The sequence below is a fragment of the Anser cygnoides genome, chromosome Z (assembly GCF_040182565.1).
Source record: "Anser cygnoides isolate HZ-2024a breed goose chromosome Z, Taihu_goose_T2T_genome, whole genome shotgun sequence".
Taxonomy (NCBI): Eukaryota; Metazoa; Chordata; class Aves; order Anseriformes; family Anatidae; genus Anser; species Anser cygnoides.
This window is the reverse complement of record NC_089912.1, coordinates 44,077,946-44,094,882: the sequence shown is the minus strand read 5'-3', so window position 1 is coordinate 44,094,882 and position 16,937 is coordinate 44,077,946. Positions and strand designations below refer to the sequence as shown.

Genomic DNA, 16,937 nt, shown 5'->3' with positions numbered 1-16,937 from the left:
TTAAACCATCCAACCATCCAGAGCAACATTTGGTGTGCTCCAAATGCCTCACAGCCCAGTCTGTTTTTTTTTTAGTTCTTTTCATAACAAAACAAGAGCTTGCAACTCTGAATTTGTGAGAAGAAGCTTCTGCTTTTCACACAAGAATGATTTCTATCCTCCTCATGCTGTGTATTATAATGGGTTTGGCTTCATTAAAGCTTGAGGAGGCATGCAGGTAAGAGTGTTCATAATCCCATCAGCCAGAATTATTTCAGGATACTATATCACCCAATCTTGTTTATTTGTAAGAAAGAAGGCAAATTCAGTGATCAGCCAGGGCACATTCTGTCTCTTCTAAATGTTCTTTGTTCATACTTTATAGGTATTGCACTGTACAAAAACCCCACATTTGTTCCTGAATGGCAAGGTTTATTTTGAGAATGCAATTAGTACGTAACATCTTGGAAGATGAACAACTGTTGTAAATATAGGATAAAGTCTCAAGCATCACAGCTCTTCAGTTCCCGTGTTTGTGTTTTACAAGGAAAGACACATGATACTGAACTGTATAACTTCCATGACAGGTGCTATGGCTAATTTAGAAAGACAATGCCTCAACAGATTAGCATTTCAGATTGACATACATGTGCATGCATGACCATAAGCATTCAAAACAGAAGCCCAGTGAGCCCTGTAATATGAAGTGCTCTCGATCCCTTTCAAGTGTGCTTTAAATCACCGGCAGCACTCATTTTGTCATGCTGCCTTATGTTCAGCTCCTCTGCCCTGACTACATAAGGCAGGCCACTAATTTTCTCTAATCAGTCGTGCAAGCATTAGGAAGTCATGTCAGCTCATTTACATCAGCGGGTACTAATACAATAGGAAATGATCATATTGATTTCACTCAGATCCCCGGGCAGCCACCAGTTACCAACAGATCTCAGCTGAGTTTGAAAACAACAATGCTCTTGATTGCAAAATGACTTTTTCCCTGTTGATGCCCTCTCCACACTCACTTCTCCTGATCAGTATATCATTCTGATTAACACACACGCCTTCCTCAGGAGGATTTGGACCCACTAAGTAAAATCATAAGCTCAAAGAAAATGTTGGCCTTTATTTATTATTATTATTTATGTTGCAAACTACTTCTACATATCCCCTCTCAGAAGAGAGATCTGTTTTATTGAAAGGCCCTATAAAACAGAGGCCAAGTACAGGATCAGAAGGTAGCTCTAGTAGAAATGACAGAGTATGAAACTCATTGCATATCACACCATAAAGAACACGTGAATTTGTTTAAACAAGACAAGAGTGAGTTTCCTAGTGGCAAGGAATTTCATGCAAAAATCCATCAGAATTAATGTGTGTCCCATGACTTTGACACTCAGCAGTTACAGAACAAATCATCTCCATTTCATTATAACTGCCCCCAAATAAAATGTCTGTTATGGATATACACACAGAATGTATACAGCCACAAAGTTGTTCCTTTTCTGACCAAGGCTGGGCCAAGCACAAGCAATTATAAATTTATTTGAAATTAGCTTCTTAAGTCATCTTTTAGTTTTGTCACTAAACCTTCATATATCAAATATACTAGCGTAATTTAAATGCTTGGTGGCTTTTGCCCATCTTACAACGAAATTTCAGGATGATCCTCTAACATCTCATCTCCCATCTTCCACGAGGAAAGAGGGGGGGCAGCAAAACCTGTCACTAATACTTAAGCTTCCTGCAGCAGGCTGGCTACAAGCATAGCCAGGATAATAATTTGTACCCTCCTTCAACCACACATACAGTCTTTATTCAGCAAATAGCAAAGTCATTTCACACCATGCCAAAGGTCAGCTTTTGCTGTATTAATAGCTGCTCTGGTAGGGTCAGTGTTGTGCTATCCTACATTTTTTCCGGGGCCTGGAGATGCAATTTCCTACAATCTGCAGGCAATTTCCCACCAATTTTCTTGGGGAGCTAATAGGCTGTGACAGGAGATGGAGCTAGCAAGCAGCAGGCGGCTTCAGAAAAGACAAATTGCATCTCTGCCACCTAACTGGGCAATCTAGAAAGACAGAGTTTATAGCTTTGTAGTGTTATTGGGCCCCATGCTAACAGCAAATCATTCAAGCTGCTATCTGAATTTCATATTCTTTTCCTTTTGAATTTGTTATCACCACATATCACTTTGCAGCCCTTTTTCTACAAACGACAGCTAAAAATGGATCATGTATGATTACTAGTTTAACTGCCTTTTAACTAGACAAGTCTTGCTAAATGCAATTCACATTCAGAAACAGAAATATACAGCCTCACTGTTAAGCACAGTGATATTTTCGATTATTTTCATACTTGTCAAGGTACAAAGCAGATGGCTACAAAAAGGGATTGACTTGTAAGCTCAATTCAAATGAATCATACAGTGCAAACTATGGGAACATTTTAAAAAAGCCACTACAGTGAGCACACCTATTGTGGTAAAACATAAAAAAAAAAATTTAAAAATCCCCACATCACATACAGTACAAAATGAAAGCATAAAAAAGCCAAATATCACTGATAAGTTCTATCTCTACTCTATCGGAGCTTGAAACCTAAAAAGTGAAATTGAACAGTCTACAACCAGTTCAAAAACATCTGTACAATCAAATCATTTACCTTACTGATTTAAAATGATTTGGAGAGTTAGTAAAATTAGCAAAGCTTTAAGAACGTATTACCGTATCTACTGTAACATAAATTAAACTGATCCACGAACCCTCACTTAAGGTACAAAAAATAATGAATTAAAGAAAATGATTCAAAGGCACATAACACTAGCAACTATTGCAAGTTATATCTGTCACTGCACTTCCCCCTTTCTATTACCGCAAACCCAGGGGATAAATACTGTAAACACATTTTATTACAGTACCCTGTATATCTGCATGTTTCACTTCAAAATATAGAAGAACAAGTTTTTGAAGGCATGGAGATTATTAAAAACTAACAACAATACTCATGATACTTAGCAAAATTTGCAAGGTTAATTTTTTCCCCCTCTGTCAATAAGAATAAATTAGGTAGAATTAAAAAAAAATTCCATCTAAATTATTGCTGTCCACTGGGAGATAGAATTAGTTTGTGTAGTGTACTGACATGTGTAAAAATTTACTATAATTCAACCCTAATGATTTTTTTAATTACTTAAGTAATGAAAAAAAGTAAAATTACAGTGAACAAAGCATTGAAATATTCTAACATACATTTGAAAACTCTCAGATTTCAACCACTCACCATTAATATCCCCATTTCGTTTTTGTGTTTTTTAATAAGTTACAGCTAACTAAAAGTATTGCAGAACTAAGGAAAAATTATAAATAGAGTACCAGGTCAATAATTTGCACTCAACAAAGATGATCATCTGCATAAACAAATTAAAAAAAAAAAAAACAAAAACAACTATCAAAACCATTCAAAAACCACAAATATTTTCTTTAAAGGATTCATTAATAAAACACAAAAGAATACCAGGACTTGAGAATCTTGAATTTAAACTAAAATCAATGATTTCTGTATACAGGTTTATAAACTTTTTGAAGTACACATTCAAAAACTCAGTCATATCCTAGATTAGTGAATAGTCACTGAACTGATGTTAGAAGTTCACACCCTACATAATTATCAATCAGAAAGACAGAGAAAGTTATTATTACTGTAAAAGACATGAAAAATCTGTAGAGGACTAATACGCATTCAAGAGGAGACACATGGGAGCACAGCAGTAAACTGGTCCCTGTAGAAAAAGCTTATTTCAGAAAGTAAATTTAATGTGGCCATGAAAGTCAGATTGCTGAACCCCAAAGTTTTGTGGCACACATGACATTCTAAGCAAATACCAAAGTGACATTAGGGTCATTTACATACCCAACAGCAGAGTTTGGCTGATTCCCCAACCATAAAAATTACTTTAAATTTGTAAAGCCATCAGATTATATATTTACTTGAAACCTTATCAAGAAAATACTCAGGTCCAGCTGCAGAAAACCAACCAACCAAACAAACCTCTAAGCCAATAGCTGGATTATTTTTTAAGAATAAAGGAAAGCTTGGTTGTTCTCCAAAACATCTTGCCACAGCAAACCACAAAATAAGAGTTATTAGCTTATCATAATTGCAGCCAATTTTTAAAGTAATGGAGTAATCCACTGTGGATTGTTGTGAGGAAGTGGAACAAAGACTGTGAAATGAACAGATGGATTTTATTTTAAACAAATTAGGCTCACTACCCGGGAAGTAACAAGTGATTTCTAAGTTTCCCAATGCTATGGGTTAGCTTCCATTTATGATTCTTTCATTCTGCTTGTTAACTTTTTAAAACTGCCATTAAAATCTGTTCTTGAAAGAAAACTGGCGTTTACTATTTTTCAGTTACAAACCATCACCTCCACTTTTTATGCTAATGTCAGAGTATATACAGGGGGTAAGGAAAATATAATAGTATGTTTGATTACTTAATCTCCAAACTATGTGTTATCTTTGCCTAACTCATTCTTGGCAAAAACAAAACAAAAAACAGACAGATAGAAATAAGGTTCAAGAGATACTGTACCTTTGTACTGTAAACATAACAAAGACAGCCCTTGCCAAGCTGTATGCAATAGCAACTGCCTAGTGCTCCTTGCAGTGTCTCTCTATGAATCAATATAATCTTACTGCGGGAAAAATTGCACATGAACTTTTAGGAGAGAAACAATCTCAAAATCAACTTTTTACCTCAGGAGCCACCACAGAATTTTTATACGGTGAGTCAACTACACTGACCAATAATTCTGCAAACAATAAAAGTATGAACAATGACACTATCTTATCCCTGGTTACTTGCTTTAGTAAAAGTAAATTATTACAACATACATTGGCTGATACTATCGATGCAGCTATCCACTGAAAGATTCGTAGACCACAGATTTTCCTGTGGTCTATGCATCAGCAACAGACTTGTTAGACACAAAATTCTTACTGGAGCGTGAGCCAGAAAGGGCGCAGTTTGATGTTCAGCTTCTAGGAGCAAGCTGTGGAACGTGGCAATAAGGAATATGGAGAGGAAAAAAAACAAAAAAACAAAAAAACAAAAAAACAACCTCCTCAGATTTGAAAGTATAAATGATGCGAGTCCCCACGTCACCAACTTTGTTTTCTGAGAGAAGCACTTTAGCTCCAAAGAAACACAAATCGAGATTTCTCAAGAATTATTATATTGTAGAAGTGATAGATTCCTTTGTTTCGAGGTACAGCATCTTTAAGAACATTCTGCCCACTGAAAATAAAGCACTCCTAATTCATTCTTATTTCTCTTTGTGTTTTCTTGTATTGAATTTGTAGATTCTTTTTTTAAGTTACAAAGAAAAAAAATAAACTCAAAAGCAAAAAATCCCCACACCCACGTGCTAAAATGTGTTCAAAACACTGTTTTGGTTCTTTTAGAAATATTTCTTTTTTAATGAGTGGATGAGGTCTCCTATATAGTTCAACAGAAATTGAGTAAACTCAGAAATGACAGTAAGCTAGAACCACAAGGCAGATTTTTAAAGCACAGTATGTCTAGTTTCCCTAGCAAAATTTACCATGCTGCACTAAGCACTTAAGCTGCAATGGGACATCTGGGAGCATGTTGCTGAAAATGGGATTATCAATTGCTGGAAAGCTGAGTTTTAGCTACAAAAATATTAGGCAATGGAAAATGTTGAGAACTGGTTGTGATTTAACTCCCTTTCCTCTTAGGATTATATGACTGCTTGTGAATGTCAAAGAAACATCCACTTCCAATTCCAGTTCAGGTGTCCTTGAATTACCAGGCAGAAAATTTATGGAGAAATAGTCTTCAGTGAAATTGCATACTGAAACTTTGTTCTAAGTAAATTTTGTGGATCGCTTGTTAAACTACCACTAAAACAGGTTGGAGCAATAGGTGATCTCTTTCCTTATTTATTTTTTGCCCTCAATTCTTTCATTCTTTCTGGTGTTTACCAGGTCCTACACTGAGTTGCTTCAGCTCTCCCATTCTGTTAAAAAAGGACTCAAAATGACACAATGACGAAACTGACTCAAGTCTTGCATACACCTACCATCATCACATTATTTCTATGCATTTTTGATGAAAAAAAGAAAAAAAGGGAGAGGAGAAGAGTGGAGAAGAGCGGAGAGAAAATCCTTTCAAGAGACCACACAGTTGGAGACAGTTCAGCTTCTCCAGCTAAGTGGCATAAGGTGTAGCACTGTTATGAGTCTGAAATGTGGATTCAGCACTCTTCCACTCTTCTTTAGCGTGCAAATATTAAGATCCATTTTTGTTGTTGTTTTTTTAAAATCACTGGAATGGTGGAACTTCCCCCCAACAACTCAAAATTGCATCAATACAACAGAAAGTATGAAGGACTGCAACAACTAGATAGTATGATCCCATAGTTAATGTATGGGCAGTCGTTTAGGGGGAAAATAAACAAACAGCCAAACAAAAAAACGTACCAAAGCATCCATTTGTTTGTCTGCATTTACGTCACTGCAGTAAATTAGATGCTTCTGGAAATTCTACCTGCACTACCAATGCAAAGATGAGACAAAAGTGGTCAGTCATTTATACAGAAAAGTATTCATGTGATGAAATGACAGATTGTATTTTGATGCTTATTAAAAAAATAAATGATATGAACTTCATATTCCTCTTGGTGCTCCCTCTTCCTTTTAGTGTTCCCTCTTCCCTTTAAAAAATAAATGCTTTTGAAATGTTAAATGAATTTGAAAGAATTAATGTGGATGAAAATTATTTCTCAAGAACTAGAGACTTGTGGGTTGATGTGGGGAAATATCTTTGTTTTGAATTACAGTAAAAAAAGATGTACCCTGCCACACTGACAACGGTATTGCATGGAATATTGTCATGATGTTATGCACAACTGACTTATAGAAGTTGATGCCTAGTACACGTACAAAATATAGTATTTAGAACTTGCAAAGAATTTAGTTCAGTTGAATTGATACTACCACAAATCTCCCGTTCACCAGTTATTGTTTGCACTGACATCCAGTATGTCATTTGTAAGGACTCCCTGCTTCTGTCTGGCATTACTGTTTGCCAGAGTGGCATTCAGACATCTCTGAATACTGAGGGCCACCCAGCAAACAAAGAATGTCCCAGAAAGGGGCTAATCAAAGGAATCTTTTAAGATTGTAATTAAATTGACAGAAAATAATAATTACCTACCCCATAGTTACTGCTGCACCCTTTTTTCCATTTTCTTTCCCAGTGCCCTGTTACTGCTGGTCTGGTTTGGTCTGTTTCTTCATTCAAGATGCAGTTATCTCCAACCACTACTTTATACAGTGCTAAAGGAATTTACACAAGTTTCAAGCTCTACAAGTTTTAAATCTTGTAGGTAATAGTTAAGAGACATGCCAAGATTTCATCAAATCCATCGTTTCATTAAAAAATGTGTCTGCTGGTGGAATATATTTGACTGTGACAAATGAAAAAAAAAACTTTTGTAAAATATAAGGAGAAACATGAAACGAGAAATTGAGAGGACTACTGTACATTGAGTCCTCGTGCTTTCAGATCCAAGGCTTACAAGTAGATCTGACTGGGAGGAAAAAAAAATCATTACAATTGAAAAAACATCATGTATAAATATACCTAAATTAATGCACATGCATAAATAATATCCCATTCCATAGCAGCTCTCACTATGACTGACAAAGAAAAGATATGTCATGATTTTCCTGATGGTATCATTTTGAACCTCTAGATTGCCAACAATGTGGTCAGTCTTACTAACAAGTACTATGGTGCAACTTATAGCAGAACCATGACATACATATGTTTATTTTCAAAAGTTATGTAAATATTTGCATTGTTGGATTCTCCACTATCAGCTTTTAAGAAAGGCAAAAGAATACTTGTGAATTAAAAGCCAAGGTGACTGTATATTTCTTTGGAAGAAATCCAAATGTTCCCAAGTGGAGCAAATTGTTGTCTTGGCCTTTGCCAGTGCTCCTACTAAGCAGACAGAGTCAGATGTCTGGAATAACTTCTATATGAAAGCAGGGTCAGCCTAAAAATTAAGTAACCTAGTACAAACTTAAAAAAAAAAAACTCTCATTTTAAAATGGCATAACACTTCACAGTATTTGAGTGTAGCAAATATAATTCTTTTTTTGAAAAGCCTGAAGATTCTGCTTTTGCATCACTATGTGTGAAAGTAACATGACCACCACCTAAAGCTGGTCTGTTATTTTCATACAGATACATATTCACAACACAGCTATAGACAAATATATAGATACATATGGATAGAACACTAATTTTAAATGTCTAGGAAACTACATTATCCTGAATGATTAACATTTCACATTCAAAACGCAAATTCTATGTTTTAATGCTATTACAATTCTAGATGCTATGAAACGGTTCAGTAGAATGGTCATGTAAATTCAAAAGAAAACTGTCTCTTCAGACTGGAAATCAAAGAGAAGGTTTGACCCCCAGATGGGAAATTCCATATCCAGTCAATGCCTCTGTCAGTCAAACTTCATTTTTCCTGGTTATGAGTCTTTGATAAAGCACGGATATAAGTTACTGTCAAATGATAGCGAAATGAAAAAGTAGCTTTTCAAAGATGAGTCTTAACTTCTGGGCCAGTTTGTGTAAACTGAATATTTTGTTCAAAGATATCCTTCTGTTCATCTGTGATCTCCCTTAGCAACACAAGTTCTAATAAAATTATAGAACATAGGAAATATATGGCCCTCACTGGCACAATAGCTAGGTTTGTCCAGCACACTGGTAGAACTCACTAATTTGAAAAAAACAAAAACCAAAAAAATCCCCATAGCTAGAATAAAATGTACACATTCTCTCCTCACCCATTTCTCTTCAGTACATCGAGAAAACTTGAAGATGTATAAAACTTTGGTAACTGGCTGCTCAGCATAGCTCTTCAGAGATGTCACACTGATGCAACAGTTGAGGGACTCAAAGACTGCTCAGTATGGATACATAGAACCTATAGGCCTGTCTAATATGAGACACTAGAAAATTAATTCTAATTAATTTATACAGTGTATTAGTTAATAAGCAAAAAAATTCCTTTATCAATACTCTCACAAGAAATTAAGAAGCAAGTTTAACTTAATTTAGGTTAATTCACTTCACTTGCAGTCCCTGCAAGTATTTAACATCATTTAAGTAAATCCCCTGTAAAACTCACACTTTGGTAATTTAATTAAATTTACCTGAGTATCTATGTATAGACAAGCCATTAAAAAGGAAACGGTTATTAGCTACCACTTTTCCTCTGTAAAATATGAAGGACACAACTTATCTAGCTTTGTTTAATCATAGACATCCTCAGTCAAAAGAATAAAGCCTCTGATGTACTTAGTTGAAACATAGTTCTTCATGAACTCTGTTCAGCTGTGGGAGAGAGGAGAGGGACATCATCTCCTCTTCTAGAGAGACAACCAAAATAATTATGATCAGGCACATATTAATGTATCTGCCACAGAACATATACATGGGACATCAGAATAAACTTAAAATAAACTGCACAACTTTATGAAATGTTCAATTTTTGTATTTACACTACAATTAGTACAAAATTGCCTTTTAGTTTTTCTGCAGCACAAGACAGTATCTACTGGATTGATATCCTAATATGTCAAACAATTACTTTGAAGTATGATAAAGAAATCTACGAAGAGTTATAAAGAATAAGACAGTTTTCAAACTATACATAGTGTTTGCTTTCTCTTCTAAAAAGGTACTTATATCCCCAAAAGTTTTTTTTTAAATAAGCAGGGGGTGGAGGGAGGGGGGGGGGAGAAGAGTGGTTGTTTGTACTAAAGCTTTTACTGTAATAAACTAAATATATTTACAATTTATACAAATGTTTGACCTTCAACAAAAATACAAAAACGTATCACAAGATGCAGAACCAGGAAACAAGTTCATCTGAGACACTGCTGCTCTACACAGGACAGAATGCAAGTTGAATTGCAAGGAACAGAAAAGGTTATCCCCATATTCAGGCAATGAGAACAATTTGCATGAGGTCAAAAAAAAAAAAAAAGGCTTCAACATTCTTCAGCAGACTTGGCTTTAAAAACTACGTCAAAAAACTAGGCTACATCTGTCCATCTTGCCTCTGTGTTCTGTTTGGTCCACGTAGCCAATATTTAGTTGCTGGATGTTGCCTTCTACTTTGAAAAATCGGAGTAGTTTCATGATAAGGTCTGGAACCTCAATACTCTCGTTCCTTTTTAAAAGGCAAAACCTTTCTACTTCTATAATTAAGAACAATTTTGGCCCAGTTCAACTTTTTTAAAAATTATATCCCCAGCATATTTTTCAGTAGATAACTTCATAGACTGTAGCTTTTTTGTCTCCAGAGCCAGTGACTATGTACTTATCATCCACAGAGATGTCACAGCTAAGCACTGATGAAGATTCTTTGGACTAGAAGAAAAATAGAAATATATTACTTCATTAAAAAAAAAAGTCTATTACCCTCATCTCAGCATCCCATTTTGGTTAGATCACATAGGTAAAGAGATATGAATCCACTCTCGGGACTTAGGATTTTCTAGTTTTTTTCTTTAAAACCATCATCATGCTTACCTGGAAGATACTGGCTCCATATGGAGTTCTCCATGCATTAAGAAGGTTATCTTTCCCAGTACTCACAAACCATTTACCTAGAATATGAAACAGAAGAACTATGAAAACATATGAAACAGTCATCTGACAGATTTTGGGTCAAATTGAAATCCGTTGGCTAATTACCATTACACAAAGCCCCATACTAAGTAGAAACAATGTTTTACAAACAACTCAACTCTTACACCAGCCTTTAAATAAATAAATAAATAAATGGTTGTTCATAGCTGAATACATTTGTATTCATAAAACAGAGATATTTACTCAAATTAAGAAACAGATATTAAATAAATTTTGATTATCAAAAAAGTTATGATTGTGCAATAAAGTATGAAATAAGTGTGAAATAAAGTCCTGACCCCCAGTTCAATCTTCAGGGCAACTTACCACAGTAAGCAAATTTGAGTGACAATACACAACTTTCATGAAGGTGCAGTTGATATTTGTCTGGTTTATTTACATGTAGCACTTCCACATTGCTGCTCTCCATTCCCACGGCTAGCCATTCACCAGTAGGACAATAACCAAGGGAAAATATCTGAAAATTCAGCAACATTTACACTTTTTATTTTTTTTCATACAGTGATTAAATGAATTGAGAGAGCTAGAAAGACAAGGGCCAAATAGAATTGACATAGTTCAATACTGAAAAAGCTTGTCAAAATTCAAGTGACTAAATTACCCATTCTTACCTCTAAACTTAGAAAAAAAAATATGGAAAGAGAGTGGTGTCAGTCTATCACTTTGTTCCAGAGCAGCTTAACATATGAAAGCTCCAAAATATTGTGTTATGAACAGCCAAAGCAAACAAAACAATCTGACTAAAATTTGCCAGTTGCATTGGGTTCATTTCTCAGCTTTCACCCTAAACATTCCCCTGTTCCCCACCCAAGTTGTAGGAAAATCTAGTTACCTGTGACGTGAAGTCATGCTGTTGTAGCTGTCTCCCCTCTCTCAAGTCCCATGATCTGACAGTGTTATCCAAACCCCCTGTCCAGAGCTTGGTACCATCATTAGAAATGTCAATACAGCTGGCTCCATCTGTGTGGCCCTGGAATTGCCTGATAAAACAAACCAGATTGAATAATGATTTCCTGCCAGAGCTCAAGGTAAACACTGTTGTGGTGTTAGTTTTGGACTCTGTATGTGTGTGTCATCTCTTCTCTGTCTGCTGATGGGCAAAAATCAGCCCCTCCCTCTGACTTGGCATGAAACACAATGGTATTACAAAAATATTTTCCAGGTGCTAGAGAAATAGATTGCATCATAAGTAGTTGAACAAACTCATTATTTTCTATCAGGTTTTGAAAAGTGTGTTGTTGTTTTTTTTTCTTTTTAGTTATTTTAAAAGAAAAGCTTGTGAGTACATTAAAACACAGTAACTACAGAACTACAGTTAGAAGTACTAAACGACAACTCAGATTAAAGCAAAACAAGTGCTGAGAGAATAAAATTCCAGTTTCAGAAATCAGCTACTGTATTTTTCTTTGGCTGTAAGTCAACATGATAAATAATGAGCAGAGATATTAATAGGAAACGATCCAGATAAAGATCCAGTAAGTCAAGCAAAAGCATCGTCAAGTCAGCAAAGTTACATTCTCTGGCAAGAGATCAGGAGATCACAAAATAAGTAGACAGTATATTTTGTTTTAAAATATTCTCATTAGGAATTCCCAGCTTTCAACAACCAAAAGGTCATATGAAGTTTTCCTTAATCCTTTGGCAGAAGCCTTTTGCATTTTTCATCAGCAATTAGCTTTAGGAAAGTCCTTTGCATCGATGTCAAAGGTGGAGGGAGAAGGGAAGAAGACAACTAGCTTGGGAATGAAGGGTATGATTCACTAAGCACTACCACAGAAAGGTCACAAGGCACATTTTGTTTTGTAGAACTGGTCTGAAAATTCCACGTGTTATCAATTAGGAAGATCAGCAAGCAAGTAGTGGGAACACTTACACACAGCAAACACTCATAAGAATAAAAGTAACTTGTACCATTCATTCAAAACAGTCATAGATGGAGAAAGAGTTCACCCTTACAGAGACTAAGCATGCATAGGGCAAACTAAAGGCTTTATATAACTAAAGTATTTTCTGACCTAGAAATTTAACAGAAAGTCAGATTTGCACACACATTAATATGAATATCTGCACATAAATTAAAGTTAACTACTGAGATACAGAAAATCTAATTAAATCACAGAAAACAGCATCTTCTTCAGTGAATGTATTCAAATCCTCTAAGATACCATGGTCTTTCCCAATTTAGGCTCTTCATTCTTATAATACTGTAAACTGTCACAACTTTGGTAAGCCTAGACCAATTTTCTAGTAAAACCACACAACATGTTACGAAGAGCCATTACACACACGGTCCTATCATTTTTTCTGTGCCATAGCACTCATGTTGAATATTAACCTGCCAGACACTTTAATCTAAAGTTTAAAAATATATATTTCAGAAGCAACTTTTATAGCAACGCATTTATTGTGCTCTCTGCAAGTTTTAGAGATCAAATTCCTACTCCAAAAATCAATTATCTTTCTCTTATGAATAACCAAACATCAGTTCTCTACACTTTCATAAAGAACTGGGGTGATTTAGCTTTTCAACTACTTTTGAAAGGTTAATTTTATTACATATCATCACTAAATATGAATTGAAAATTCATTCTATTACTTAGTAAATGCTCAGTACAATGGAAAAGAACAAACCTCAAAGAGTTCACTATAAGGCAAGTTCAGTCCAAATCAAACACAAACTAGTAGAAATGCTGCTTGTAGAAACCTGAAGACAAATCTCAACTAAACAAAACCAACAAGAACTTTTATATCAACTTCAATAGGTTATGTAACAGCCCTTTAGGTCCTCAAAAACCATCTTCCAGGACTAGGCTGAAGCTACCAGAACTAGTTTCTGTCCAACATGAGCACAAACTTCATTCTTTACAAGAGAAATACTATCTGTTTTGCTGTCATGAACCATTATTCAGGGAGATAAATATTTATGTAGCTGTTCAAAGACTAACTTTAATAAAAGCTGTCTGTAAACAAGTAATGACTCACCTGACCAATGTCTGATTGTGCAGATCCCACACTGCAATGTTCCCATCACTGCAGCACGAAAAGCACACCTTGGAATCAGGGCTGATAGCCAGAGCATAGCAGGCAGGGGCTGAGGATGTCAGCTCTGCTTTTATACGAGGAGTTGGTGCTGCCAGGTCCCATATGGATAATGTGCTGGCTTCCCCGCCAACTATTAGGGTGCATCCATCAGGCAGCAATTTACAAGAGCGGATGTAGTTATCTCTGTTCTGTACAACACAAATCATCTTGGTTGTGTTAATACATGCATGCCAATAATGGCCACTAATATGATTCTGACTGCATCCAAGTTTTAAAGAGTAGGCGATTTTTTTCAGTACCAAAGTACAAAAAAGGAACCAGCAGACCCTAAAAGGTCTCAAATGTCTACATCTCATTACTAACCAGAGACTGCAGCTCCAGAAATTAAACTGCAGATTCCTATTGCTAGAGTCTAATCTGTTTTGAACCTGATGAAGTCCTTCATCTTATTACAAAGAGACAAAGCCAAATTAAGCTTGCATTTGAGAAAGTGCACTACACCAGTTAAGACTACCAGCACCACAGGAATATTTAGAAAAAATCAAATGACCTCTCATTTGTAACCACTTAGGAAAATACAGTTCGAGTCTCATGCCTTTCAGATTTTGCAGTTTTCTTTTAATCAATATTTTGCATTCACCATTTTAAAGTTAAGATGTTGAGTCAGAATATTCCCATTCTGGTCCTGAATTTATGCTGTTTCTCTGTTGTTTCTCTGACTCCTTAAGCTTATTTGATGTTTTTTTTCCTGTAGCTGCTGTCCAACATGGTAACAGTTCTTTAGGAAATCGAGGTATAAGATCAGTAACTCAAAACAAATAAGAAGTAGTGCAGGTAGAAATCAAAGACATTTCTATAACTAGGGGTTTGTTGTTTTTGTTGTTTCTTTTAAGTCACAGGGAAGGAAAAGTTAAGTAGTACAGTGGAAATGCTGGCTTAGCCAGCTATACAGTTCCATAACTAACATGAAGGCAGCTAAGACTGAGCAGAGACAAACCTGCCATGAAACAGAATGCATACACAACCATATGTATACCACTAGACAAATGACATGGGAGTAGAAGTAAATAAAAGGCAAGGACTTAACAAAAATAAAGCAAAACAAAACCAACATTTACTTGGATCAACTCTTAAACTAGAATTGTCTTCATTTGGAATATATATTATTGTGCTTTATGACATTAAGTCTGCTTCTAGTTTATACACTGCTTCTAGTATAAGCATCTTACTGAGCAATGAGGTTTTCGATTTAGCTTTTCGGCTATATTACCTTATTCAATCCATTTTTTATCTGGGAGATGTGAAAACAAACCAGAAGAATGTGTAAGGTGCTGAACACTAACAAAAGTGTAAGAACACAAAGTGACCTTTGTACCTTGTCACATTATTTTATTATATGGTTGCTACCCTCTTACGAAAAAGGGGTCATGACTCCTGGCACAAGTAAAACACCCTACAGCCCTGTCTAAGCCAGGCTACCTTTGTTTTAAACCCATGCAGTGCAAAAATCACCAGCATGACTTGGGTGGGGGGAATAATCAGGTACACTCTCTACTTAGAAGTCCTATCTAAAATATTATTTGACCCTTAGTGATGATATTTATCCATAAACAAACCAGTCCTCTTCTCTGTAACACCACCTGTTCAGTGTTTAAAAAAAAAAGACAGCTAAATGTATAAAGCAGGAAACAGAACTGCCTGCTATTTCCTTGTAATATGAACAAAATCCAGACAAGGACAGCTATTTCCTTATTGAGTCTCCGAGGAGAAGTTACCCTTCTGCCTAAGTTCCTGTTCACTTACCAGGCAGTCCAGCTGAGAAACAGGGCTCTTGTTCCCAGGCTGGCTGATGTCCCAGACTTTAACGCAGCCCTTGCCACCCGTGTACACGTGTCTTGTGGGGTTGCTGATGGTAACTGCACACACAACTTCCCCGTGATTCAGAGTGTTGATCTGGCGGGCATGGCGAGGGATTCCTGGACCGATGAGAGCATCAGGAGGAAAAGGAACAGGCTGCATCTGACCATCTGCAGTAACGTGAAAGGAGTAGGCTCTTTTTTGGGGAAAGGAAAGAAAGGAGAAGAAAAAATACATCAGCCAGCTACAGCACTGAAATGCAAGAAAAAGACAGTATTTTGTGATTTATTTCTTTGTCAATTTTTACTCGTGAAAATCAAAGCTACAGTGACAAATAATACAAGGCACATAAACCTCAGAGGGAGAAAAGGAGTCACAGCAGACATTTTCAGCTCATTTCACCTCAAGTATTTGGGAAGGGGAGAAGCACATTAAATCCTACTATTAACTCTACTGATCATGGCCATGGATATCACTCTGTCACCTAGACCATCAAAAGATCTTTCAAGCTGCTGGTTTCTAGCCAGTGGTTCTGAGCTGCAGCACCAGAAGTCCTGCAGCAGCAATCCCTGACCAGTCACTGCTCTTCCAGACATCTTCCACAAGAGGCTTCCACCTGTTGTCATGACATTGCACGAGCAAAAGTTAAACTTGTCCTATGCCTGTTCCTGCACTTCAATATCAGCACTAGTTGTGTGCATATGTCTCTCTTTCTAGCTGGGAACTAGTGTTTTAAATAGGAAATAGAAACTGCATGTACACAGCTTTCATCAGAAAGCTGATACCATTTCCTCATAATTATCATAGAATTGTTTGGGTTGGAAGGGACCTTAAAGATCAGCCAGTTCCAACCCCCTGCCATGGGCGGGGACGCCTCCCACCAGACCAGGTTGCTCAAAGCCCCATTCAACCTGGCCTGAAACACTTCCAGGGATGGGGCATCCACAGATTCTCTGGACAACCTGTTCCAGTGCCTCACCAACCTCGTAGTAAAGAATTTCTTCCGTATATCTAATTTAAATCTCCCCTCTTTTAGTTTAAATTTACATTTTCTTGAGTAAGTAATTTGGAAAAGCTGAAAGGCTCAGTTTCTCTGGTAGTTTTGGCACTTATGTGATGTCTATTTCTGTTCAGTGCATGATTTCAAGTATATGAAAACTGAAGGTTGAGGTAGTGAATCCCAGCAATGGGACTACTCCTTGGGGAAAGTACACAAAATTATTTCTTTGTTTTCACCATGATGTTTAAAGTCGTCTCTACTCAAGGACCAGGGCGTAAGTAGCTG

At 36.3% G+C, this 16,937-nt stretch overlaps 1 protein-coding gene across 7 annotated transcripts in view; it reads right to left on the bottom strand.

Moving 5' to 3' along the window:
- Positions 1-385: 385 nt before the first annotated feature.
- LOC106045453 (TLE family member 1, transcriptional corepressor) overlaps positions 386-16,937 on the bottom strand; it is an 85,534-nt gene continuing 68,982 nt past the window's right edge. For 4 of the 7 annotated variants that reach the window (XM_066987879.1, XM_066987880.1, XM_066987882.1 and 1 more), the window contains exons 15-20: positions 15,599-15,848; positions 13,736-14,001; positions 11,586-11,733; positions 11,060-11,210; positions 10,634-10,710; positions 386-10,471 (exon numbers count right to left, since the gene is read on the bottom strand). In XM_066987879.1, coding sequence (XP_066843980.1) covers positions 10,364-10,471; positions 10,634-10,710; positions 11,060-11,210; positions 11,586-11,733; positions 13,736-14,001; positions 15,599-15,848 — 1,000 coding nt within the window. In that variant the 3' untranslated portion in view covers positions 386-10,363. The remainder of the gene's footprint in view (positions 10,472-10,633; positions 10,711-11,059; positions 11,211-11,585; positions 11,734-13,735; positions 14,002-15,598; positions 15,849-16,937) is intronic. The other 3 variants (XM_066987881.1, XM_066987884.1, XM_066987885.1) reach the window with 1 other exon arrangement.